The sequence below is a fragment of the Panicum virgatum genome, chromosome 6K, assembly GCF_016808335.1.
Source record: "Panicum virgatum strain AP13 chromosome 6K, P.virgatum_v5, whole genome shotgun sequence".
NCBI lineage: Eukaryota > Viridiplantae > Streptophyta > Magnoliopsida > Poales > Poaceae > Panicum > Panicum virgatum.
The window spans coordinates 26555122-26582285 of record NC_053141.1 but is presented as its reverse complement, the minus strand read 5'-3'; the positions used below and the strand labels follow the sequence as shown (position 1 = coordinate 26582285).

At 46.5% G+C, this 27164-nt stretch overlaps 2 protein-coding genes across 6 annotated transcripts; both read right to left on the bottom strand.

The window, feature by feature from the left end:
• Positions 1-316: 316 nt before the first annotated feature.
• On the bottom strand, positions 317-2591 carry LOC120712117 (KH domain-containing protein At4g26480-like). 2 transcript variants are annotated; one of them, XM_039997842.1, is made up of 5 exons: positions 1855-2591; positions 1650-1766; positions 889-1032; positions 601-761; positions 317-514 (listed from the first exon to the last, which is right to left on the bottom strand). In XM_039997842.1, exons 1-4 carry the CDS (start codon positions 1954-1956, stop codon positions 633-635), a joined length of 492 nt encoding a protein of 163 aa, XP_039853776.1. In that variant the 5' UTR covers positions 1957-2591; the 3' UTR covers positions 317-514; positions 601-632. The 2 variants fall into 2 exon arrangements, with proteins under 2 accessions (XP_039853776.1, XP_039853775.1); XM_039997841.1 differs by having other exon boundaries at positions 317-761; positions 1855-2589.
• Positions 1855-27164, bottom strand: LOC120712116 (KH domain-containing protein At4g26480-like). 4 transcript variants are annotated; one of them, XM_039997839.1, is made up of 8 exons: positions 26971-27164; positions 24933-25018; positions 23166-23311; positions 22323-22433; positions 22118-22234; positions 21355-21498; positions 21067-21227; positions 1855-1965 (listed from the first exon to the last, which is right to left on the bottom strand). In XM_039997839.1, exons 1-7 carry the CDS (start codon positions 27057-27059, stop codon positions 21099-21101), a joined length of 822 nt encoding a protein of 273 aa, XP_039853773.1. In that variant the 5' UTR covers positions 27060-27164; the 3' UTR covers positions 1855-1965; positions 21067-21098. The 4 variants fall into 4 exon arrangements, with proteins under 4 accessions (XP_039853773.1, XP_039853774.1, XP_039853772.1 ...); XM_039997840.1 differs by lacking the exon at positions 1855-1965 and adding an exon at positions 19128-19256; XM_039997838.1 differs by lacking the exon at positions 1855-1965 and adding an exon at positions 20709-20980.

The window sequence follows — 27164 nt, the reverse complement described above, 5'->3', positions numbered from 1 at the left end:
ATGAAACAATTTCAAGGACTTTTACCTGCATCCGTGATTTTAACCAGGCTGCGTTATTTAAATGTGGCATCTAATTTCTTTTGTTGTACTTACTCGACTTTATTATTATTTGATATCAAAGGTACTCGCAAGCTAAGCATAGTGTAGCTGGTTAGCTTAGCCTCAGATAATAGACACTTGGGAAGTCTAATCTCAGCTATTCTGAACCGTACCTGTCCTACAACAATCCAATAAAGCTAATTCTTACACCATACACTAATTACAGAAACGAAACATCGAGCTTTTCCAGATCAACAATGGTCATATGCACTAAGATGCACAAAAGCACTTCCCAGTTAGGTTACATACAATCAGTTGTTTCTATAGGTGACCAACAAGTTGAGCTATACAAGCCTACCAAAATCGCATAGCACATTCTCCCCACTAGATTAGAAGCCTAGAGTAAACACTAGCATACTACACAGCCACAACCACAACCACAACCACAACCAGGGATATGTTTCTCTCGCCACAACTGCAACATATACTTCAGACATCAGGCAGCAAATTAATCTCACATAATAAGAGATGTCTTCAACTTGGAGAGAGTCAAAAGGAAACCTTTGCGGTTTAACCACGAGTCTTGGCCCTCTTCATGCCCATGCTGTTGCGAAATGGGGTGACTGACCCAGACTTCTGCGAGCTGTCATCTCTATAAGGGTACCATTTAGCATGGCAAGCTGGCCAAGCTGCTGCTTCTTGAAGAAGTCCATTGATTCATCCTAGCAATGTTTAAACATATAAGCATTTGGAAAAGGTATTCGAAGACTAGAAAATGTTTACAACATGGTGAACTGAATATGGAACTTAATGAGAAATTCATTGAGCCAATAGGCAAAGCTATCCTACCACAGGTTTCAACATGTCATCGAGAATTTCTCGAGCTTGCATAAGACGGATATCAATGATTTCAGCTGGCAGCTCAGCTTCTATCACAAGGTGGAGAGCCTCATTAAGGTGTTCATATCCTGGTTTTCCCCTCATCAGCTCTTCCTGCAAATTTTGAAGGCAATAGCAACAGGTGACCTCAACAATCAAATAAAAGGAAGTATAACAGCAGTGAGGGAAGCCCCGCTGTATAGCTTTAAAAAAAAGGAAGTATAGCAGTGGCTGGACGAGATACCAAATAGTAGACATTTCGGAAGAATAAGCTGAACAAGAAATTATAATGTAAAAAAGCAAAATAACATATAAGGACTGGACTAGCCATATAGACAATTCCTATAGAATATAATTCAAGTTTTCTGCCAAATGCAGTATAGCTTGCTGCAGTTGGTAAACTTTGAATCTGACCATACACAAAAAATAGAAACTCATCAATTAGTGTGATAGTTGAAGTTCACGGAGCGATGCAAATTTGGTTGAATCCATCGATTTTTAGTCATGTATAGGCAAACCAACACATAGATGAAACACTCTAGCTAGCATACGTTCCTATGCTAATTAGGGTTTATTAGGGTAAATCTTGCTCCAAAGAGAATAAAATTTTGAATATGCGACAAGGAAACAAGACAGATGTATGGTAACCTATGAATTCACAATGAGAATATTAATGGTGACACAAATTCAAATTGTCACAAGGAAAGTTTTATAACCAAGATCAAATATACCTTAGCAGCATCCTTTATGCTGCCACGGCCTCTAATCAGGACACGGCAGTCCGTGTTTGCCTCAACTCGCTTAAGAGAATTTCCTCTCGGACCAAGTAGACGACCCACAAAGTTGAACTGCAAAGAATAATGCCACCTTTATGAAAATTTCATCTGAAGTGAAATAAGGGAAATAAGACTATAAGAGAGAGAAGCGACATCTTACATTAGGGTATTTATCCACAGGAATGTCCATTCTCATTGTTTTCTTCACAATAAAACCTGAGGATGGAGGACTGAGCCAATTTCTAGATGGAGGATGGAACATGCCTGCCCCCTGAAACGTGAAACAAGATATGGCCCAAAAATTAAACTAACTGAAACAAGAACATTCTAACTAAACTTGATGCAGAATCCCCCACTCGAGAACTGGCCAGAAATACGTGCACACTGTAATTTCACAAGGTACAGTAATTCATGTTGAATTCATTGCAAATTCAGCCAAACCTAAGAGAAAATGATCTCAAAATATCAATACTGCAACTTGGCACTTAACTGCCCAAATCCAGCTTTTGGCAAATATTTAAGGAACTAAAGCATATATATTGTAATAAGAACAAAGCCAATCCATTCTAAAGTGCAAATTATAATTTCAAATAATTGACCATGGTAATTTCCATCTGGTCAATTTTAACTTGCTAGATTTCACCTGTGGCCTCCTAAGTCATGCCATTCTAAAAAGCCTAAAAGATGTTAACAGACAATAAGATACTACTCTTCCTCGAAATTAATCATTTTCTTGCAGTCAACAAGTCAGAAACAATTGTGTGGCTATTTGAAAAGTTAATGCGTAACCATTCATCAACTTCAGAGGTGGATGATAGTTTATCCCTAAAGGCTACTGCACACTGTTGTTAATTGCCTCCTGAACCAAAAAATTTGCAGGGTATTCACTACCGACAAATGTCAAAAGGTGGGTACAGACGCGGCACGCCACCACCTGCGGAGCCGTAGATTTTGGTGGCGTCCTTGTCGTGAGCGACGCACACGGGCTGAGGGAATTGGACGGTGGAGAGCCGCCGAGAAACCAGAAGCTGCCGCCTGTTCCTTCGCTTGTTCCAGAATATGCCCGCTACTACAATGATTGCTTTCGTCGATCCTATGGTGGTACCCAAATGTTCCAAATCATCGTCGTTTGCCTTAAAGCTTCGTTGAATCCTAAAATTCGGCAATGAAACAATTTCAAGGAATTTTACCTGCATCCGTGATTTTAACCAGGCTGCGTTATTTAAATGTGGAATCTAATTTCTTTTGTTGTACTTACTCGACTTTATTACTATTTGATATCAAAGGTACTCGCAAGCTAAGCATAGTGTAGCTGGTTAGCTTAACCTCAGATAATAGACACTTGGGAAGTCTAATCTCAGCTATTCTGAACCGTACCTGTGAGGAACCAGCCCAAATTGATCCCGCCTAATTGAGTCATCGTCGGTAGTGTTATCGGTCGAAACCCACCGGCGAGCAGCGACAGGCAACACGAAGAGCCGGGAGGTCGCCGGGGCGCTGGCAGGCACTGCTCCCTCGTCAACGGCCCGCAATTCCAGCACACGCCGCGGCTTGTGAAGACGCAGGGCGTGCCACCTGACCTATACCCGATCAGGAAGGTGCGAACGTGCTTGCAACGATTTGCCTGCATACACAAACACGTGGAAACGTAAGTCCGAGCCGTAGTCGGCTCCCCGGGACGACTCTTGCATCGGCTTCAAAGAGCCGATCGGGTCCCGGTGTCAGATTGGATCTGCATCTATCCGAATATTGATAAATAAAGCAAATAACTGTAAAGCTGATTCAATTAAATCTAACTAATCTAATCTACGACGGTAAAAACTTCACTGCTAGATCGGAACATCCTACACATGATTGGGCCTAATGAACGCAATAAATAACTAAACCTTAACCAGAACAGAGGCCTAAGAACAAGCTAAAGCCGATTCCCGGATCAATTCCCTATCAAGATTAAGGCAAAGCATCTAATACATCACCGGATCATCCAACCCGTTTGCAAGGCCTAACCTAGCAGATATTACGCCAACTCTTGTATACAAGAGGAAACCGTAACAGATTAGATCTACTAGATGGAAAAGAAGCAGGGTGTTGTCTCTGTGCAACTAATTCTACGCAACAAGAATTAGCATAAGATTGAAGCGTGACTGCACAGAAACAACATGATATTCGTAGATGATAGCCAATGAAAGCACGATAAATCTACCAAAAGCCATGCTACGAACATCAGGATAACTAGCATTACTCGCCATCAAAAATGCTTCAGTACGAGTAATACCAAGGTAAAAGCAAGAACAACACTGCCCTGATCGCAAGAAGCGATCAGGGCAGCATGACGCTTACTTGGATGAAACCCTAAGATTAGGGGTGGCGGTGCGCCGAGAGTTGTTGTTTGCGAGACGTGATGACATTCTCCCCTTCATGAATAACATAGGGTACATATTTATAGTCCGGAGACTTGGGAAACAATCTAATCCTATCTTGTCCCGATCGGACTCTATCTCTAATCTTGAACTAAATCTAAAGATACATGGCCCATGTGGCCCAAATGCTCACGCAGGAGCCGATTTACAAGCCTTCTTAATCTTCTGCTTAAAGCCCAACTTGCTTTCGGCCTATAAATTAACCCTGTTAATTTATGGCGATAACACATGCCCCCTGGTTTTGTCAATGAAAATTCCAAAACCACTCCGTTGATTCATCTTCCCGTTAATGCTCATTAAAAACTGTTGCAACCACCAAGGAAGACGCAACGTCTCTGCAATTGGCTCCTCGTAGAATGTGAAACTGCCGATCCATCTTCCATCTTTTACTATTTAACCACACCCCGAATCGGCTCTCTTCACGGCAAACTCTTCTTCCTCCCAAAGCCAATAGCACAGAAAACCCCACCTTCAGTAACCAGTAGCCATGGCGATCTCTTCCTCCTCCGGCTCCAACTCCTTCGGAGATTCTTCTTCCTCCTCTTCTCCTTCTTCTTCTTCCCTCTCCGCTTCTTCCATCTACTCTATCCCAGAGAGTCGGGAGCCGACGCCGGAGTCGGACCCGACAGCAGCGTACGAGGCGCTGGCTCCTCTGCACTGGGATGCAGAGGAGTTCGACTTCGGGACCATCTCCGAAGAGGACGAGCCCAAGACCGAGGGAGAAGACCTCCAACTTCTGTTCCAGGAGGAGTTGGGGAGCGACGAAGAAAACTCCTCGGAGGGAGCCGATTCTTCCTCGGAAGAGGAAATCGGCTCCTCCTCCAGCGACGAACCGATGGGCGGAAAGCCTTTTCGGTTACTCGGGTCCTCCGAGGAGGACAGCGAGGAAGGGAGCGGCGGCGGCGGCGGTCAGAGCAGCGACTTCGGGTCTGAAGGCGGCAGCAGCGCCTTCGACAGCGACGATGACGACGACGACGACGACAGCGACGGCGGCGGAGATGCACCGGCCCGGAGCCCCAAACGCCGTAGGTACTAGGTACCTACGAGCAGTAGACGTAGTACTGTAGGAGTAGGATTGTAAAGCCGAAGGATTAATTCCTTTGTCAAATCGGCTTTCCTCTGTAAAAACCTTTCCTTTTAATGAAGTCAATTTCCTTCAATTCTACGTGTTTGATTTGTTTTCCAAAAAACCGATGGCAACGCATCAGGCTTCTATAAATATCCAAGAGCCGACGAAATTCAAACTAGAAGCAACCCGCACAAGAGTAGAGTATGACTCCCACCTTGAACTGAACTCGAAACAGACTCTCAAATCCGAGCGTAATTCAAAAACCCAGCTCTACAAATTCGAGCAAGAACTTCTCCAAGCATCGGAATTCGAATCAGAGCCCACAGCAACCAAACCCTAATTCAACATATCTGAACCATGGCAGACTCTGCAGCTCAGTCAACAAACTCTACGATCGATGATGCGGCAATCTGCGGCCTGAAGGTAACATCCAGCCCAATCCTTTCTTCAGCTTATTAAGCCTCTGAACAAATTAAACTCTGAAACATGACACCATATATAAACTTTTGAATCTCTGAACTTCAGGTGTCAGACATCCTTCTGCCGCATCCTACCAATTCAAAATCTTTCTGTCTTGGCCCACGAGCTTACGAAAATCCCACAGATTTAATCTCTTGTGAAGTAAATAGGATTCCTTTCGTGAGTCAAAACATTGATTTAAACCTCTGGGCCGACTGCTTAAGAGCCTGGCCTAACCCCCCTAAGAACTGGACTACATGGTATAGCAGAGTAGCAAAAACTTATATGCCCTTGTGGCAGGAATTGAACATAGCCGATGCACTTAGCTTATCATTATCTCCTCTTGACAAAGATGAAAATCTTCTGAAAACCATCGGCTATTTTTGGTCTGATGCCCTGAACTGTTTCTTCTTTGGCCACAGTCTCATGACCCCTAATCTGCTAGATGTCACCATGATCACTGGCCTAAACATTGGATCTCCTAATCCAGCTGCCCACAAAATGGCAGAAGTCCCCTTTAAACTTTCATCCAAAGCAAATTGCACAAACTGGGGCACTTACATGAACCAACATATGAAAACAAAAGGTCCAGTGACTGAAAAGGAACACACAACCTTCTTAAATCTTTGGTTAGAACATTTCACCTTCTGTGGTCCTTCTCTAGCTCCAACTAAGATTTATCTTCCCTTGGCCTATCATCTGGTCTAGGTAAACTTTTTCTTGGAGAAACCTACAGATATCTCCATTTGATGACATCTAACTTGCTTAACCAAAAGAAACTGAGAATTGGAGGCCCTTGGTGGTTTATTCAGTTGTGGGCACAACTATACTTTCAGCACCAGATCCCAAACTTCCAAGGCCTGACCAAGAGTTCCTTTCCTGATGAGAGTGGCAAACCAATTAGTCTTCCTGGCAGTAAACTGAACCCAACAGATGCAGCAAACTGGTTTAGAGTTTTCTACAAAGGTCTAGAGAATCCCCTTTATTTCCCATTCACTGAATCTAAATCCTTTGAGAACCCAACTGCCTTTAGACTAGATAGTTTTGCCCATTACGACAGCACTCGGCATCTATATTCCCTAATGATTCGACCTGGTTTCCTCTCTGTTGGCATGAGCACTTCCAATAGAATTATCAAACTAGGCTATGAAACCCATCAACCAGTCATAGCAGCTCGGCAATTTGGTTTAGGACAAGTCCCTCCCCACTTCCATATTAACCACTTGGTGGAGAGCAGAGCCGATCTGCCTGATGGTCTCACCAGCTCAAGATGCTACAGCATGTTTGACAACCTCCACATCCCAATACCAGCCGATCTTTTCTTCACTTCCTCTTCAATCGGCTTTAACACTTGGTGGGAAATGTGGAAAACTCACATTTTCAGAAAAGCTTTAGGCCCTCTACTGCAGCAAATTGATCTTGAATATGCAATCCCCGAGGAAGAGGTACTGAATCTGTGCACTTTATCCCTTCTAAGTCGTCTATCCTTTTACTTGTCTAATCCTTGCTCACCTCTCTTATAGCAACAAGATGGTCCAACACCTGTGACCAGTAACGGGGAACCATTCCACTTTCTTCCAACTGCTCCTGATGTCCTTTTTGCAAGGGATCACCATCAATGAAGAAAGTAATAATGGCTGTTCAGCCAGACTTACTCCAGTCGGCTTCCAAACGAAGACAAACTTATGAAAGTGCTGCCCCCCGAGTGCCAACTAAGAAAAGGAAGATGATCACAAGGCGAGTCATCAAGAAATCAGCACAAGCTTCCACGAGTCCATCAGAGTCTAACACCAACCAGGTAACTTATTTTTCCGAAACCTCTTCTTTATTGCGTACACATGTACTCTGGTTGACTGTAATTTTATTTCCAGGACGCAACTGAAGACATCCCTGAAACTAGTAGCGCAGTACAACACGAAGTTATCGTTCATGAAGCTGACACTGGAGCAACTGAAACTTCCAACACTCTGACGGATGTGCATGACGAACATGCTGACATAGTCGATGCCCCTGTTGTCACCTCCAATCCAACTGGATCGGCTACACTTGAACCGATCATCACTTCTTGTTCAGCACAGGTAACTTTATGAGCCAATTTAAATCAGCTGTTCTCCCCATTACTGCACTTCATTCCCAATTAATCTTCATCGTATTGGCAGGGCTTCAATATTTCAGACCTGCTCTCCTTTGATCCAGCATCAATGGGTCTGAATTCACCGAATGCAGAAGTGCAGTCACAACAGCAGCCGATTACAATTACAAATCAGCTTCAGAAAATCAAGGACCTGCTCTCTGCTCCAATTACTGCTCTAGTTGGCGATTCCAGTGAGATAAAAAACATCTTCGAGCAAATAGAATCCTAACTCCCGGAGCCATTGCAAATCAAGCTCTGGCCAGCCAGCAATCTTCCATTCTTCCGGGTAGAAGTGAATAGAGCACAACAAAGAATAGAAGCACGTCGCTCTCAAGTTTCTCTGAAAGTTGACATTGCTCAAAAGTGCAAGGCTCTCAACCAGAAGAAGGCAACTCTAGATATCAAAGCTGACGTGTCTGCCAACATGAACCGACTCGACCTCCTGAAGAAAGAAATGACAGAACTCGACGAAAAGGTTCGTGCCACCAAGAAACTCATCCAGCCCGAGGAAGCTTCTATTGCAAACTCCAAGCAAGAAACCCAAAAAATAGCCGAGTAGATACAAGCAGAGTTTGCAGAGATAAGCACCTTGAGTCGGCAGATAGTAACAGGCGATGACAAGGATGACGAAGCAATCATAGCACAAGCAGACGCTGTCCGCACAGAAGCCATCCATGCCATAGAAGAATTCCTGAATCAATAGATAAGCTCACGAAACTTTTAGTATTGCCTGTTAACCTGAAACTTGTAACTGTTTTAAAACATCTTAAGTCGATGGTCGTACATCGGCTGTCACACTTCTCATATATTATCTTTTTTTACTGGCCAACTCAACGTGTTGGCCTCTCATGATTTTTCTTTTGTTTTACTGGCCAACTCAACGTGTTGGCCTCTCATGATGGTTTTTCTTTTGCTGGCCAACTCAACGTGTTGGCCTATTACACTGCAGCCAGATAGATCTCATCGGCTCTTATCAATCGCCTTCCCACATGCTTGGAAAATATTTCTTGAGATGTTGGCCATTAACCGCCACGAGAAACTTGACACCATCCAACTCTTCAAGCATGTAGGCATTTCCAGGCAAAACCTGATCAACCTTGTACGGCCCGTGCCAAGTTGGAGACCACTTGCCATATTTTCTATCTTTGGTTCCCAATGGTAACACTGCCTCCCAAACTAGGTCTCCAACCTAGAATTCTTTCGGCCTGACCTTTTTGTTATATGCACGAGCAACTTTAGCCTTATTTTCCTTAATCTTCTCCAGCGACCAAAGTCTTAGCTCTGTAAGATCCTCCACATTATCGGTCATCAAGGCTGCATACTGTTCAGCCGATAGATCATTCTGAAACTCAACACGTCTCGATCCGGCCGTAATCTCCCATGGTAACACAGCATCTTGGCCGTAGACCAAATGATATGGTGACGTCTTGATGGATCCGTGACACGAAATACGATATGCCCACAAAGCCTCTGACAACACCTCGTGCCAGCGCCTAGGATATTCATCGATCTTCCCCTTGATCAGCTTGATCAGGCTCTGGTTGGATGCTTCAGCTTGTCCATTAGCCTGGGCATAATATGGGGATGATCTGATCAGCTTGAACCCCATGTCATCGGCGAACTTCCTGAATTCCTCCGGTATAAAGACCAATCCTCCATCGGTCGTAATGGTCTGAGGGATCCCAAACCTATGAATGATGTGCTCTTTAACGAAATTGATCACATCTTTTGATGCCACCGACCTCATAGGTACTGCCTCCACCCATTTTGTGAAATAATCCGTAACAGCTAGCACCCATTGGTGACCTTTGCTAGATGGTGGGTTAATCTGGCCAATCATATCCATGGCCCAACCCCTGAACGGCCATGGATTAATAATAGGATTCATTACTGAAGCCGGCACCATCTGAATCTTGCCGAATCTCTGACATGCCTGACATCCCTTGTAATATTTAAAACAATCCTCAAGCATGGTAGGCCAGTAATATCCTGATCACCTAATCAGCCATTTCATCTTATGAGCCGATTGATGAGTACCACAGGCTCCTTCATTAACCTCATGTAAGAGCCGATTCGACTCCGAAGGCCCCAAACATTTAAGCAGCAATCCTTCCAAAGTTCTGTAGAACATGTCGTCTCCTATCAGAACATACTTCATAGCTTTAAGCCTTATCCTTCTGGGTGCCCCCCGAGCCGAATCCTTCAAATAATTGAAGATATCGGCTCTCCAGTCTCCAGGTTCTAGAAACTGAACCTCTACGTCGACCCCGTCGGCCATTTCCTTGTACCCAGAAGCCATCTGTGCCAAATCATTGGCTTCATTGTTCAGAGTCCTGCGTATCCAATGGAAATTGATGTACCTGAATTGTGACATCAACTCACGGCACTGCATCCATATCGGAAAAAGAGCCTCGCTCTCACATCTATATTTTTCCGTGAGCTGAGAAATCACCAGCTTCGAATCTCCAAATATTTCCACCGCTTCTGCACCAGCTTCGAGGAGAAATTCCATCGCTTTACGAACGGCTTCATATTCCACCAAATTATTGGTGTATGGGGCAATCATCCTGATGGAAAAAGAGTAAGTCGCCCCTCGAGGCGACACCAACAGAATTCCGACACCGCACCCATCATCACAAGCCGATCCGTCAAAAAACATAGCCCAAGCACGAATAAATAGTGCAGCAATATCAGTACTGATCCTGTCTGCAACAAGATCCGCCAGTGCCTGTCCTTTGACTGCTTTTGCAGGCTGATATCAAATATCGAACTCTGACAATGCAAACATCTATTTTCCAAGCCGGCCTTTCAGAACAGGAGCCGACAGCATGTGCTTTATGACATCCGATTTGCATATGACAATTGTTTCCGCCAAGAGCAAAATATGACGAAGCTTTGTACATGTAAAGAATAAGCAAAGGCAAAGCTTCTCGATTTCAGGATACCTGGTCTCGGCGTCTAACATGCGCCTGCTGAGGTAGAAAACCCCCCTCTCCTGGCCGTCGTGCTTCTGGATTAACACCGAAGCAATGGACGTGTCACCCACGGATAGGTACACATAGAACGGCCTATCTTGCTGAGGAGGAACCAACACTGGAGGCTTTGATAAATATTCTTTGATTTCGTCGAAAGCTTGCTACTGTTTTGCCCCCCAGCGAAACTCATCATCGGACTTGATCTTCACCAGACCCATGAACGGCTCGATACGCCCAGACAGATTGGATATAAATCGTCTGACAAAGTTGATTTTGCTGATGAGTTTCTGCAGTTCCTTCTTCGTAGTAGGTGGCTTCATTGTCTTCACAGCTTCTTGACTCTTCAAGCCGATCTCGATTCCCCGTTCATGCACCAGGAATCCCAAAAATTGACCGGCCGATACGCCAAAAGCGCACTTCTTTGGATTCATTTTGAGCCCAAATTTCCGAGTTCTCTCCAAGACTTGACGCAAATCTTCCAGGTGTCCACCAGCCGATGTGGACTTGACCACGACATCATCAATGTAGATTTCTACCAATTTGCTGATGAGATCATGAAAAATGTAATTCATGGCACGTTGGTACGTTGCACCGGCATTTTTCAATCCAAAGGTCATGATCAAGTATTCGAACAACCCGACTGCACCTAGTACCCTGAACGCGGTCTTGTGTACATCCTCTGGGGCCATAAAAATCTGATTGTAGCCGGCATTACCATCCATAAAACTCATCATCTTGTGGCCGGCAGCTGCGTTGATCAATGTTTCTGCAACAAGCATCGGATACTCATCTTTTGGTGTTGCTCTGTTGAGGTCCCTGAAATCCACGCAGACTCGCCATCGGCCATCCTTCTTTTGTACAGGGACCACGCTAGAGATCCACTCCGCATACCGACATGGCCTGATGAATCCTGCATCCAGCATCTTTTCCACCTCCTTCTTAACCTCCTCTAGGACTTCGGCCTTCATCTGCCGTGCTGGTTGCTGAAACGGCCGAAATCCTTTCTTAAGCGGGAGCCGATGCTCGACAATGTTTCTATCCAGACCGGGCATCTATTGACGCTCCTTAGCGCCCCGATTTGTATACCGCAAGCGCACGGTTCGTGTAGCTTTTCCCTTAGAGTATTCCCCCAAGGTTTATCAATCCGTGGATCGACAAAGAACTACCTAAGGTTTTCCATCTAATCTAATGGATCTATCCTAATATGAAGCATTGATTGCATATAAAGGGTAAACCTTTAATAGATATGAGTGATATGTAAAGGTTGATCTCATCCATGAACATAGGCTTAATCATAGCAAAACCAAAGATATGACTAGGCCTATCGTCATCTAGTTGTAGTTCAAGCTAACGAGCGGATAAATCATGCATCTCAATCAAAAGCATCTTTAAACCCAAAATTTCCAATCCGATCCCTCGATACTCCACCTACTTAGTGGCAACGGCCTGTCACGACGCCACCCCTTTCGACAAAAGTACCCTGAAGCAAGTCGAACCCCCTTTGGTAGTTCCGCCATGAACCTCTAGCCACCATGACTACAAGATCATGCTAAGCGATCTATCTCGATAATAGATCTAGGATGAAGCAAACCCAAAGAGAAGAACGAAATTGAAAGAGAGAACATGATCGCTAATAGATTCGGAAGACATGATTATCATTACTCACATAATAGATTCGTTTGGATCATAACCGCCATGTGCACACCATCGATGAATCCAACTAGCTCTTGAACTCCGCCATGGCACAACCACGTAGGGAGGCCACGGTGGCTAGGGTCGGCCTAAGCCATGTCCTAGACAACTTCGAAGACTTGCGGCGGCCATCGTATCCCTCCGGTCTTGACCCTAGGTTTTCGTCGAGTTCTGGGTGGATGGATGCTTCGAGTTGAATAAGGTGCGAGCTATTTATAAGCCGAGGAAGCCACCGGTCGAAGGGGAGGTCGAACCGACCTAAAAAAGGGGTGGGCCGGCCGGCCCAATGGGCCTAGGCCGGCCGGCCTGGCTCATTCCTTCGCCGTCTCGTGTCCTTCTTTCGCGTGCAGACCCCTCGCATCTTCTAGAGTTTATGTCCTTCACGATTGCACCCCTTTTGACGTCGTTATCTTGGAGATATCTTCGAGGAAAGGATAGGATAGGGAATCCTTCCTTAAATCTTCATTTGCTTTGCTTAATCCCGAAGTATCTTGATCTCATCTTCGTAGGCTTGGTCCTTTGGGTTCTCTTGGAGGATGGATGTGCATGAATGGGCTTCCAATCAACATGGGCTTTGGTCCTTTCTTTGGGCTTTGGCCTTTGTCTTTTCCGTGTTAGCGCTCGATCACGGGCCTCGTCATTTCATGCTCCAAAATAGGCTAAAAACCTGCAAAAACGAAGTTCCTCCAAAATATATGTGCAAGTGTGAAAATGTCCAATAATTAGGCCGGGGTTAGGATGGTTAGTGATTTTGATATTAAATTCATGCCATTATCAAGGATAAACAAGGGATAAAAGGGGTACTTAAGGAGCGCCAACAGCATCTCGGTATAATCCCATGTAAAATAGTCCCGGTACTCCTTCAACAGTGCTATCATTTGTTCACGCAAGATCGGATCTAACTTTTTGCTGATAAATGTCGGTCGCGGCTTATCCCCGGGACCGATATCGACTTCCTCCAAATCATCAGCGGTTGTAAACCCGTACCCTAACTTGCCGCCGTCTGAAAGATCGACATCGACAGCAAACACAGGGATATGACAAGAAAATTTTCCGGCCAATCGCACGGGCTGGCCGTTCCCATATTTCTATTATTATCCAGAACTGAATGTTCAGCAAAGGCCATTGTTTGTACACAATGTAACAATTGTAATCCCAAGTACATATTACTCATTTTTTGGGGCCGGTCGCTGAGACCGGCCTCTTTAACCTTGCTGGATTCTGTAGCTTGCCAGGATGTGTCTACTCTGTGAGGCCAGTGGATAAGACCAACCTCAGTCCGTTTTTTGTCGCTTCGATCCGATCACAATCTTCCAGCGCGATCCCTGAGATCGACTCTTGCCCTTCCGCATCCCAGGCGTTCATGTCCGCAAGCGAAACCTCACTGGAGTCATCTGCACGGACCACCTCCACTTCATCGCCATCCCACTGGAACAAACACTGTTGCATCGTGGAAGGAACACAACAATTCGCGTGAATACAATCCCTCCCAAGCAGCACTGTGTATGTACTCTTACTGTTGACGATGAAGAACGATGTTGGAACAGTCTTACGGCCAACTGTCAACTCTACATTTAGGACACCATGTGCCTCCGACGGCTGGCCGTTGAAATCATTTAGCATCACATTGGTCTTGATAAGATCAGCAGTGGAACGACCCAGCCGGCGTAGCACTGAATACGGCATCAGGTTGACTGCGGCGCCAGTGTCGACCAACATTCTGTTCACAGGTTTGCCATCTATGAAGCCCTTGAGATACAATCCCTTCAGGTGCTTGTAGCTTTTCTCCTTGGGCTTTTCGAAGATGATCGGCTGTGGGCCGAGATCCAGCTGCGCGTTGGCCAATTCCTCCGGTTGGGGTGCCCGAAACTCCGACGGGAGCACGAACACCATGTTCACATCAGCCGATGGCTTCTCATCGGATCTTGGCTGCTTGGGGCGCCACTCCCTCCTTGGAGGACGCCTCTCCTCCCTTCGTGGTCACCTGACTTGCTCCGCGAGATCCGGACGCGCTTTCCTCAGCACGTCGAGGTACTTTGCTTCTGCATCTTCTAGATTGCGCAGGCGCTGCACTCTGCGCTTCTGTGATCGGCTGAGCCAGTCAGGACACCATCGTGGACGATGATACTTGTCTTCCTCTTCTGGCTCGAGATCATCCCTGGATGGCCACCTCACACGGTCATCGTGACGTGTCCTGGGCCCTAAGCGCCGGAACACTGATGTCTCGCCTTGTTGGCGTCCCTGAGGCCTGCACTCCAAGCAATCATCTATAGTAGGCAATCGGCTCATGCCGGAGTTCCAACAGTACCTGAAGAACGGGCAATGCCAGTGATCTCGTATAGCCTGGCGTCTCCCCAGCATTCTCCCTGTGCGGTGCTCATACTCATCTTCTTCCGATTCATATCGGCGGCGCAACTTGTACTGGTACTGGTATTTTTCCAGAAGCCGATTGGAAGCTGGAAGCTGATTGCGGATGTGACGCACTTGTTTTTTGGTGACATGTTGCTGCTCTGGCTTGTCTTCGTCCTGGGGCCGTTTGCCAGAAATGGCCTCTTTCCTCCGCTCGACACGGCGGCGCATGGGTCCCGCCATATTGATCTGGAATGCCAAATTCTGGCCCTCAGATCCAAGATCCGACAGTTCTACCACGTTCGCTTGTGGGAACGGTTGACTGTCCACTTTCATCGTGTGTTGGGCCAAGATTAATCGGCCTTGCTCGATAGCCGATTGGATTTGCCGACGTAGCTCTTTACAGTCATTTGTGGCATGGGTGAACGAGTGGTGCCACTTGCAATACAGCCTCCCCTGCAGCTCTTGTGCCGTTGGCAGCTTGTGATTTTCTGGGAGGCTCAACTGCTTTTCCTTGAGCAGTAGATCGAATATCTGCTCTGCCTTGGCCACATCAAAGTCAAAACCCTTCACAAGCCCCTTCTGTTTGACCCACTTGCACGGGACGGGGTTTGCCCCCCGGGTCCACTCTGCCACAGCCACTTCTTGTTCCTCGCCAGAATCATCGGAACCATCTGCTTGGGCCATGTTTACATGGCGCTTGAATTTCTCCTGGTACATGTCCGGATGATAGTGCTCATATGCCGTAAGCTTCTGCACCATGTTTGCCAGAGAGGAAAACTCTAACTGAAAAGCCAGATCCTTGATCGTCTTAGCAAGTCCCAGAACAGCCAGATCAACCGCTTCCTTTTCTGTGATGCGTGATGAGTAGCATCGGTTCTTGACTTCTCGGAAGCGCTGCACGTACTCTGAGACACTTTCACCTCTCTTCTGCCTGACTTGGGCGAGGTCGGCAATCCCAGCTTCAGCAGCCTCTGAATGATATTGGGTGTGAAACTGATCTTCCAGCTGCCTCCAAGTCCGGATCGAATCTGGGGGCAGTGATGTATACCATCCGAAGGCTGAACCCGTGAGAGACTGGGAGAAGAAACGGACCCTCAGAGGATCCGATACTGAGATCATCCCCAGCTGCGTCAGGTATCGGCTCACGTGCTCGATGGAGCTGGCTCCTTCTGATCCGCTGAACTTGGTGAACTCTGGAAGCCGATACTTGGGTGGCAACGGGATCAAATCATAGTCACTTGGATACGGCTTGGAATAGCCGTTCGCCTTTCTCTTGGGCAGGATGCCAAATTGGTCCCTTAATATTGCACTGACCTGCTCCACACTAAGAACTCCTGGGGCCGAGGGCTCAGCACTCGGCCCGGTAGCGTACTTTGCCAGCCATGCCTGCTTCTCTGCGTCTGCCCCTGAGGCTCCTGTACCCGCCAGCTGCCCCGTGCGTGTTGCTCTGATGTTGTCAGGTATGTACACACATGTGTAGCCGTGCGGGATCTCTCTGGGCGGCTCGCTCAGGAAGTGTCCTTCTCCAGGGTCACCGCCGATCTTGTATACGACGTAGATCGGCGAGCCTTGCTGTCCTGCTGCTGCGAGTGAATATGGCAATGGCGGCCTAGACTAGAGCGAAGCCTCTCCCCTGTGACTCCCCAAGATTGGTCCTGACGGGGAGTACTGGTTCTTGATCACCTCATGGACAACGCGATGTGCTACGCGCTCAAGCTCGTTCACAAGGCTTTCTGAGTGCCGATGAAGCGCACGAGCCACCATATAGTTCATCTCCAGGCGTAGGGCCCTGGTGCGCTCCTCTGAAGGCACGGACAGATCAACATTGTCAAGAGCGCCTTCTAGTGAGAACCCCTTCCATCTGATGCCGTGTTTGCGGGTCCTCTCAAAAGAGCCGATGAGATCGGCTTCGAACTGAGCTTTGACCTCATCGTATTTTTGCTTGTGCTCCAGAGTCAGCTCTTCATACGTGACATGTTTGATGACCGGCGGAACCGGTGCTTGGTCCTGAGCTCCTATCATCTCTGCAGTGGGCGTTGTTGTTGATGAAGGTCCCACCGGGCGTGCCAGAATGTGTTGTCGGTCGAAACCCACCGGCGAGCAGCGACAGGCAACACGAAGAGCCCTGTGTCAGATTGGATCTGCATCTATCTGAATATTGATAAATAAAGCAAATAACTGCAAAGCTGCTTCAATTAAATCTAACTAATCTAATCTACGACGGTAAAAGCTTCACTGCTAGATCGGAACATCCTACACGTGATTGGGCCTAATGAACGCAATAAATAACTAAACCTTAACCAGAACAGAGGCCTAAGAACAAGCTAAAGCCGATTCCCGGATCAATTCCCTATCAAGACTAAGGCAAAGCATCTAATACGTCACCGGATCATCCAACCCGTTTGCAAGGCCTAACCTAGCAGATATTACGCCAACTCTTGTATACAAGAGCAAACCATAACAGATTAGATCTACTAGATGGAAAAGAATCAGGGTGTTGTCTCTGCGCAACTAATTCTACGCAACAAGAATTAGCATAAGATTGAAACGTGACTGCACAGAAACAACATGATATCCGTAGATGATAGGCAATGAAAGCACGATAAATCTACCAAAAGCCATGCTACGAACATCAGGATAACTAGCATTACTCGCCGTCAAAAACGCTTCAGTACGAGTAATACCAAGGTAAAAGCAAGAACAACACTGCCCTGATCGCAAGAAGCGATCAGGGCAGCATGGCGCTTACTTGGATGAAACCCTAAGATTAGGGGTGGCGGTGCGCCGAGAGTTGTTGTTTACGAGACGTGATGACATTCTCCCCTTCATGAATAACATAGGGTACATATTTATAGTCCGGAGACTTGGGAAACAATCTAATCCTATCTTGTCCCGATCGGACTCTATCTCTAATCTTGAACTAAATCTAAAGATACATGGCCCATGTGGCCCAAATGCTCACGCAAGAGCCGATTTACAAGCCTTCTTAATCTTCTGCTTAAAGCCCAACTTGCTTTCGGCCTATAAATTAACCCTGTTAATTTATGGCGATAACAGGTAGTCCTTGGAATGTGTCATGAGCACCGCCCATGATTTAAACACACTCCACGAGCACAACAGTAACACCATTATATAGGCACGTCCAACACACGAGATCATATTACAAAGCGGTTCAAAATTTAATACAACAAGTCTTCAGAGTTTTTGCAGCGGGAAGTTCTACTACTGGCACTCCATACATAAAGCAAAATAAGAATGTAACACTATATGCCGATAGTGCCCTTCACATAGCCACCGGCCATCTACTCCTTACCCGCACCTCCGTCCGCGGGGTAGAAGTAGCCGAACATGGCCTCCGGCTGCGCCTCACCTGCATCAACTTAACGGCAGCACCGTGAGTACAAAAGGTACTCGCAGGGCTTACCCAATATGGGTATATAAAATCCCGACCAGAAGGAGAATGCATTTGGTTAGTAGCAAGGATAGGGTATGGTATTTAACTTTTGCATAAAAGCATCTAACTTTGATCAAGTTGTAATAAGCAAAAGACCGAGCATCTATGATCTCTAGAGCATGCATCAAACAATTACATAAATAAAGTGTTCATAAATCATAAGCTCAATCTTCCATGAACTTCCTCGGTAACTCTACGTTAAAGTCAAAGTACAAGAGTGTGCTCAATGTCCGAGAGCGCGGCTATTGCAATAGATCGAAAACCATGCAGGGGTGTACAACTTTTCCCACACGAGAACAAGACCAACGACCATACCCACGGCCAAGGATAAGTGTTGATCCATGCCTCAACCTTTCACACAAACACAACCGACTATGAGCGAACGGTCGAGAAGGACAAGTGCACCGAACACACCAATCACACTCCATCACAACTCGCACCGAATCCGATCAAGGCAAGGTGTGACTCATGCTAATTGGCTTACCGTCCCATTATGAAGTATGTGGTTTGTACGGAAAGGTGCTCAAATATCAAAGCGATTACGCATCGGTCCTTAATCAACTCAAGCAAGACTAACCATGTGAGCTCCATCCCAACATGGCCCTAACATACTTGTCCAAGTCCGAATCATCTTTTATATTTGCTCAACTTTTATCCATTCTTGATTAATCATGTAAATTAATCAAACATCCTATAGCTCGCGAGTGGTGGTGACCTTGCCACCTCTCATCTTGTACCGTAGCTAAGCATGGCTAAGCATATAGTTCGTGACACCTATTCAAGCATACTCATCTAAAGATGATATTCTAATCAAGTTTGATAATGCATCAAATAGGTTCTATGCAATCAATGATATATATAGTAACTCATGCGCAAACAAGACACATATACTTCATTGATTCAAAATAGGGTGTAAAAAATGCTTAGGGGGCTGCCTTGAGTCTCGACGGGAGTAGAGTCTCCAACGATCTCCGGTTCGAGCTCCTCTTGCTCCGGCGTCACGGTCTCTACACGAGTGCAATGATGCATGATAAATAATATGCCATGAATGATTGACATGGTATGCAATTGGTATGAGAAGGTATGATTTAACATTGCAAAACTATGATAAAAGGGGCTAGACATATAGTACATGTGTGGAATAATCATAGCTAAGTGTAAGGGTAAAGAACAACTAAATGCGGACCGTCCGGCTTGGGAGAAGCGGACCATCCGGCTATAAACGGCGGACCATTTGGTGGACCGTCCGCAGGTCAGGTGCGGACCGTGTTGGGTGAAAACATGCTCTCTGACTAAATCGCGGACTGTCCGGGTTAGGTTAAGCGGACTGTCCGGTCTAAACGGCGGACTGAGTGGCGGATCGTCCACAGTCAGTCGCGGATCGTGCTGGGTGGAAAACATGCTCTCTGACTAAATCGCGGACTGTCCGGTTGGGTTAAGCGGACCGTCCGCCTCTCAATTTGTGAAAGGCTAAGAATCGTGCAGAGGCTCTGTTGATTTGGTCAGGAGCTGGCGGACCGTCCGCGACACGGCCGAGGCTCACCGGCGAGTTCGCCGCCGGCGATTCCGGCCACGGTTTGGGGTGGGGTTTGTTCCTAGAGGTGCCTGGGAGTCAAGGGAGTTCACTTTGGTAACTGAATCGCACATGCAATAGGGTTTCGAAGCTCTAGGTCATCAATGGTGATTGGGCTCTAGGTGAGTTTCTTGGCTTCAATCCTAGGACAATGGGGAATGGATCGGGGAGGGGAACACTCACCGGCGTCGAGTAGGATACCGGCAAGGGATTCAAGTCGTCGGGGAAGGCTTGGAGTAGCTCGGGGTCGTCCTCCTTGCTTGAGGCTTGAATGAGAAGATGAAGTGGAAGAAGAACTCGTTAGGGAATGCTCCTCCCCAAGGAAGAAGATGAAGATCGGGGTGGTGCAGCTGGTCGGCGTCGTTCTCCAGCGTCCTCCGGTGGTGCTCCGGCGAGGTGGAGGGGCTTCAATGGTGGGGAAGATGGGGGAGCTCCTCCATGGCTTGGAACTTGAGAGAGGTGAGGGGAGTGAATGAGATGAGGGAGAGAGCACGGGGTGCTCTGGTGGAAGAGGGGGCGTGGCTGACGCGTGGGGTCGGGGTGAGACGTGGCGCCCAGACTCTGCGCGCATGACACGCAACGGAGATGCACTAACGGACCGTCCGCGAGTGTGGCGCGGACTGTCCACGAGTGGGTGACGTGGCAGGAAAGTCGATGCGTTCGAGGTTGACCATGGTCGGCCACGTGGCAGAACCACGGACGGTCCGCCGTATAGTGGCGGACTGTCCGCCACTGCCAAAAACAGTGTATTAACCTAAGGTTTAACTCTCTCCTTAAGAGGTGAGCTAATTATGTTTAAAGCTTAATGATGCACATGATGCCATGTTTAACTAGCTAATCAACATAGGGCTGTTACAGTACCTGTCCTACAACAATCCAATAAAGCTAATTCTTACACCATACACTAATTACAGAAATGAGACATCGAGCTTTTCCAGATCAACAATGGTCATATGCACTAAGATGGCACAAAAGCACTACCCAGTTAGGTTACATACAATCAGTTGTTTCTATAGGTGACCAACAAGTTGAGCTATACAAGCCTACCAAAATCGCATAGCACATTCTCCCCACTAGATTAGAAGCCTAGAGTAAACACTAGCATACTACACAGCCACAACCACAACCACAACCAGGGATATGTTTCTCTCGCCACAACTGCAACATATACTTCAGACATCAGGCAGCAAATTAATCTCACATAATAAGAGATGTCTTCAACTTGGAGAGAGTCAAAAGGAAACCTTTGCGGTTTAACCACGAGTCTTGGCCCTCTTCATGCCCATGCTGTTGTGAAATGGGGTGACTGACCCAGACTTCTGCGAGCTGTCATCTCTATAAGGGTACCATTTAGCATGGCAAGCTCGCCAAGCTGCTGCTTCTTGAAGAAGTCCATTGATTCATCCTAGCAATGTTTAAACATATAAGCATTTGGAAAAGGTATTCGAAGACTAGAAAATGTTTACAACATGGTGAACTGAATATGGAACTTAATGAGAAATTCATTGAGCCAATAGGCAAAGCTATCCTACCACAGGTTTCAACATGTCATCGAGAATTTCTCGAGCTTGCATAAGACGGATATCAATGATTTCAGCTGGCAGCTCAGCTTCTATCACAAGGTGGAGAGCCTCATTAAGGTGTTCATATCCTGGTTTTCCCCTCATCAGCTCTTCCTGCAAATTTTGAAGGCAATAGCAACAGGTGACCTCAACAATCAAATAAAAGAAAGTATAACAGCAGTGAGGGAAGCCCCGCTGTATAGCTTTCAAAAAAAAAGGAAGTATAGCAGTGGCTGGACGAGATACCAAATAGTAGACATTTCGGAAGAATAAGCTGAACAAGAAATTATAATGTAAAAATGCAAAATAACATATAAGGACTGGACTAGCCATATAGACAATTCCTATAGAATATAATTCAAGTTTTCTGCCAAATGCAGTATAGCTTGCTGCAGTTGGTAAACTTTGAATCTGACCATACACAAAAAATAGAAACTCATCAATTAGTGTGATAGTTGAAGTTCACAGAACGATGCAAATTTGGTTGAATCCATCGATTTTTAGTCATGTATAGGCAAACCAACACATAGATGAAACACTCTAGCTAGCATACGTTCCTATGCTAATTAGGGTTTATTAGGGTAAATCTTGCTCCAAAGAGAATAAAATTTTGAATATGCGACAAGGAAACAAGACAGATGTATGGTAACCTATGAATTCACAATGAGAATATTAATGGTGACACAAATTCAAATTGTCACAAGGAAAGTTTTATAACCAAGATCAAATATACCTTAGCAGCATCCTTTATGCTGCCACGGCCTCTAATCAGGACACGGCAGTCCGTGTTTGCCTCAACTCGCTTAAGAGAATTTCCTCTCGGACCAAGTAGACGACCCACAAAGTTGAACTGCAAAGAATAATGCCACCTTCATGAAAATTTCATCTGAAGTGAAATAAGGGAAATAAGACTATAAGAGAGAGAAGCGACATCTTACATTAGGGTATTTATCCACAGGAATGTCCATTCTCATTGTTTTCTTCACAATAAAACCTGAGGATGGAGGACTGAGCCAATTTCTAGATGGAGGATGGAACATGCCTGCCCCCTGAAACGTGAAACAAGATATGGCCCAAAAATTAAACTAACTGAAACAAGAACATTCTAACTAAACTTGATGCAGAATCCCCCACTCGAGAACTGGCCAGAAATACGTGCACACTGTAATTTCACAAGGTACAGTAATTCATGTTGAATTCATTGCAAATTCAGCCAAACCTAAGAGAAAATGATCTCAAAATATCAATACTGCAACTTGGCACTTAACTGCCCAAATCCAGCTTTTGGCAAATATTTAAGGAACCAAAGCATATATATTGTAATAAGAACAAAGCCAATCCATTCTAAAGTGCAAATTATAATTTCAAATAATTGACCATGGTAATTTCCATCTGGTCAATTTTAACTTGCTAGATTTCACCTGTGGCCTCCTAAGTCATGCCATTCTAAAAAGCCTAAAAGATGTTAACAGACAATAAGATACTACTCGTCCTCGAAATTAATCATTTTCTTGCAATCAACAAGTCTGAAACAATTGTGTGGCTATTTGAAAAGTTAATGCGTAACCATTCATCAACTTCAGAGGTGGATGAGAGTTTATCCCTAAAGGCTACTGCATACTGTTGTTAATTGCCTCCTGAACCAAAAAAAAATGCAGGGTATTCACTACCGACAAATGTCAAAAACAAGAGACCAACCATCAGTTCATTTAGATCTTTCACATTCACCACAGCCCATAAGAACAAATAACAATAGTTCCGTCAGTAGTCAGTAATCATACTTCAGATGGAATTGCTGGCGCCCAATCATTCATTTCAACAGGCCTTCCATTTGGTATTGCTCCTACATTTACAAGGGGGCTACCGTGCTGATACCCAGGCTGATCTAAAACAGGAATCCCCAAGAGTGCAGATACGTGCAATATTTCTGTTCACAGTTTGGACACCAAGCATGACACATTGAAACACACAAGTCAGAAGTCGACGGACAAACACATCGACTTAAATCCAACACTTTAAGTTCAGTTAAACTAATGTAATCATGAGCACACATAAATTTCCTAAGCAGCATTGTCTGTAAGTGCCGGGATTACCGTTAGCTACACAGAAGCAATCAAATGACAGCACTATTGGCTCAGGAATCTAAAGCAGGGTTAGTTGCCAGTACTTACTGAAGGGTCCACGAATCAACAATTCAAAATTTATCTAAACTGAAATTAAAAGCTATGCTATTCCTTGACAAAAGAAAAGCAAGGAATAGAAAAAGGAGGAACTAGTTAAATAAAAATAGCAAGCATAGAAAGATATTAAGAGCCTTTCTAGATGGCGTACCAAAGTAAGTAGCTATTCTTTTGCAAAGTTGCCTGCAGTGCATACTGTTGGGAATTCCAAAAGCTTTTCCTTCTACCACAAGTCTGACTTGAGAATTCGAGGGACATATTTATATGTCCACAGAGGTGCTAAAAAATATGAGTACAGCACAAGAACGGAATGTCTTTGCATAATTATTTTTAATTACCCACAATTTGGTTAATCTAAGATAGGAGCATCTATGCAGCACGGATACGGATACGTGTATCGGTATCGGAAGGATACGGATACGCGGATACGGCAATTTTCTAAAAAACCCGATACGTGGATACGTTTTACTATTTTTTTAAATAAATAATGAAGAATAATACATATCAAACAGCACGTTCGGCTGGACTGAAAAGCAGCCAGCTGAGCTGTTGGACGGCAGTAGCTGCAGCTACAGCCCAACAAATAACTCACCCTTATCTCTCTCACCCTTATCTGTTCCTCTTCCCTCCTCACTCTCTCTCTCACGGTCCCAGCACCCTCCCTCCCTCCTCGTCTCTCTCTCTCTCCCTCCACTACCTCCTCTCTCCTCTGCTCCTCCGCCTCCCCTTCTTCTCCACTGCGGTAGGCCAAGCAGCAGCAGCACAGGCGGGGCGGTGGTGCATGGGCGGACCAGCGGACCACGGTGGGGCGGTGGCACAAGGGCGGATCAGGCGCAGCCGGCCGGCCTCGATTCGGCCTCTCCGGCAAGCGGCTGCCGGGCGCTGGCAGGGATGGGCACGGGTGCGGCCCAGCGAGCCGGCGCCGCCGCGCGCGGCCAGGCGCAGGGGGGCGGGGATGGCCGATCCTCCTCCTCTCCGCTGCCTACCCTCCTCCTCTCTACTCGGCGCGGCCTCCGCCGCCGCCGGATCTCCCCCTCCCCGGCTGCCTACCCTCCTCCTCCTCTCCGCTCAGCGCGGACGGCCATGGGAGGAGCGGAGCAGCACGCGGCCGCGGGCGAGCGGAGCAGCGCGGGCGGACCAAGCGGCGCGCGCGGCCGGCTCGTCGCCGTTGGATACGTATCCGTTCGTGAGTTTCTAGCATCACTGTTTAGGGATACGCGGACACGCCGTGGATACGTATCCCGGCCATATCCCAGGCGTATCCATGTCGGATACGTATCCGACACGGGATACGCCCCTTCCGAGGAGCATGCCTTTTTGTTGGAAGACAAGAAACTAAATTTAGTGGATGTGTTAATAATTATTCACCTTGATTCAACAACCGAGATGTGCATGGAAGAACTTGCATGAAAGGGGTAACCTTTTGCTTCTCCGCAAGCAACTCCGCCATGTACCTGGAAACACAACACCCAACATTGAGCGCACACATATATGTAATAATAGAAAGTGAATGCTCATCAACTGATCTGTTATGTCGAATCATGAGACTAGATCCATTAGAGTCAGTTTAAGTGGAATTCAGTAGATTTGTTCAATCCACAAGTAGATTGGTAGATTGGCAACCGGGCACTTATGAATCAATATCCAACTGAACCGAAGTGGTGAGGTAGAGTCTAGATGGTCAGCCTCCCACGTTCAATTGTTCAGTTTAACAGGACTGCGCGACTGTGATACCAATCAAATATCAATAGTTGATCTCAACTAGAATCGATTAAGCCCATCCAGAAATCAGCTAAAAATAACGATCAGTTCACTACTTACTCAGTAACTCAGCTTACCGATTTTGCCAAAAGAAACATAACGTACATGTTTTAACTTCCAATCCAAAACTCATCTGAAGCCATCAAAAGCCACAATTCGCAATGAAATGCATAATCTTTCATAAAAAAATCAAGATTCAAGGAAAGTTCCTCACTCCCCAGTATATAAACACATCTAGACAGTGGCGGATCTAAGGGGGGGATAGGGGGGCTCTAGCCCCCCCTACCGCCTGGGACACCCAGGAGCCCCCCCCCCCAAAGATTTTTTTTGCGCCATCAATGGAGGAAGGGGGTGCTCAGGACTTCAGGAGCTCGAGGAAGAAGAAAGCACAACGAAGAAGACGACCTGTCCGGCTGTCTGTGTGAGTTGGGCCGGCAGCCTACAGTAGCCCATGACTTACAAAGCCCATTAGCTGATTAGCCCAATCCATCCAATCCCCAAATGGCATGTGCCCTTGAATCCCTAGCTTCTAGTGAGTACTGCCTCCGGCGGCGGGGTCACGGACAAGCGGGGTCAAGGCCGCGGGGGCAAGGCACCGGGGGACGGGGGTCCGCTCGCCGCTCACTCATCAGCGTCCCGCGGTCCCGGGGTGGGCACGTCCGCGCCACGGCGCCAGGCGCCAGCAGCCAGCACCACCGTCCAGCTCGCAGCCGCCTAGCCGACTGGCCGGACCCAGCGGCGAGCACCGAGCAGGCGAGTGGCGGAGGGTCGGAGGGGCTGCAGCTGCAGGCCGTGAGGCCGCCCACGCCCCGCCCAGGCGCCCACGTGGGAGCAGAGGAGGCTGAGGCACCGAAGGGCCGAAGCGCCGAGCCAGCAAGCTTCTGATTTGTTTGAAGAAAGATAAGAAATTGAGAAAATCCTCCTATTTTGTGATTTTTGTCCATCAATTGTTATTGATCTGAGTATACCATCTTCAATGTTTGTCAATTATTCGTGACTGTGAAAGGATGCTTCAAATTTCAGTTTTTAAGCTATTATTTGCCTTGTCACTAATTTATTTTGCCTTGTGTAGATTTCTCCTCAGGAAGAACATGCATGATTATGTGGGAGCGTCGTTTTATCTTTTGGCTTCATGGTTTGGTATGTACAAAAATTCAGAGTTGTATTTTTAACTTTTCTTGATGTACTTCTCTATGTTTCTATGAAAAATGCTTGAATCTTTAGACCAATACATTGATACATTGTTCTATGGTTCCTATTATAAAAAACTTCAGCCCCCCTATACTTTATTCCTAGATTCGCCCCTGCATCTAGACTCAACCCAACGGCCACAGTTCAGCCACCGTCTCGCATATAGCTCCATCTTAAGTAGAAAGAGAAAGATTCACTTGCATCTTGATCATCTAAAACCACTCAAATCGGAACCATCAGAAATTTCAACACAGTGAACAGTCAACCCAATCCAGTCCTAAATCAGCATGGATCACCACCAATCGACTCGAAGATCCAATCTTTTCAAGATATCCGACCACAGAACCACCAATTAAACCTCCATCGCGGTACAAGAACAAAGTCATCGTCGCAACGAGCAAAAGAAGGATAGAACCAGGGGGGCCAAAGGTGGGGGCTCAGGTGTCTCGCGTACTTCTCATAGTCGGCGAGCGGGAGGCGAGGGGAGTGTGGGCCTGTGGAAGGCGACGGCGAGTAGGCCATGTAGCGGCCGCCGGAAGACATGGCCGCCGGAAGACATGGCCGCCGCCAGAGTTGGGTAGGATCAACCGAAGGAGGGGGCGAGGGCGAGCGCACGAGCGGATTTTTCTTTTTTACACGAGGAAAGCC

Bases quoted from the DNA above. Each gene is read 5' to 3' on its own strand.
- LOC120712117 (XM_039997842.1), bottom strand. From the start codon at position 1,956: ATGTTCCATCCTCCATCTAGAAATTGGCTCAGTCCTCCATCCTCAGGT. The intron at 1,767-1,854 runs GTAAGATGTCGC...TATTCTTTGCAG, and splicing joins CTGTGGATAAATACCCTAAT to TTCAACTTTGTGGGTCGTCT. The intron at 762-888 runs GTAGGATAGCTT...AAACATTGCTAG, and splicing joins ATGACATGTTGAAACCTGTG to GATGAATCAATGGACTTCTT.
- LOC120712116 (XM_039997839.1), bottom strand. From the start codon at position 27,059: ATGTCTTCCGGCGGCCGCTACATGGCCTACTCGCCGTCGCCTTCCACA. The intron at 21,499-22,117 runs GTATATTTGATC...CAAAATTTGCAG, and splicing joins GCATAAAGGATGCTGCTAAG to GAAGAGCTGATGAGGGGAAA. The intron at 21,228-21,354 runs GTAGGATAGCTT...AAACATTGCTAG, and splicing joins ATGACATGTTGAAACCTGTG to GATGAATCAATGGACTTCTT.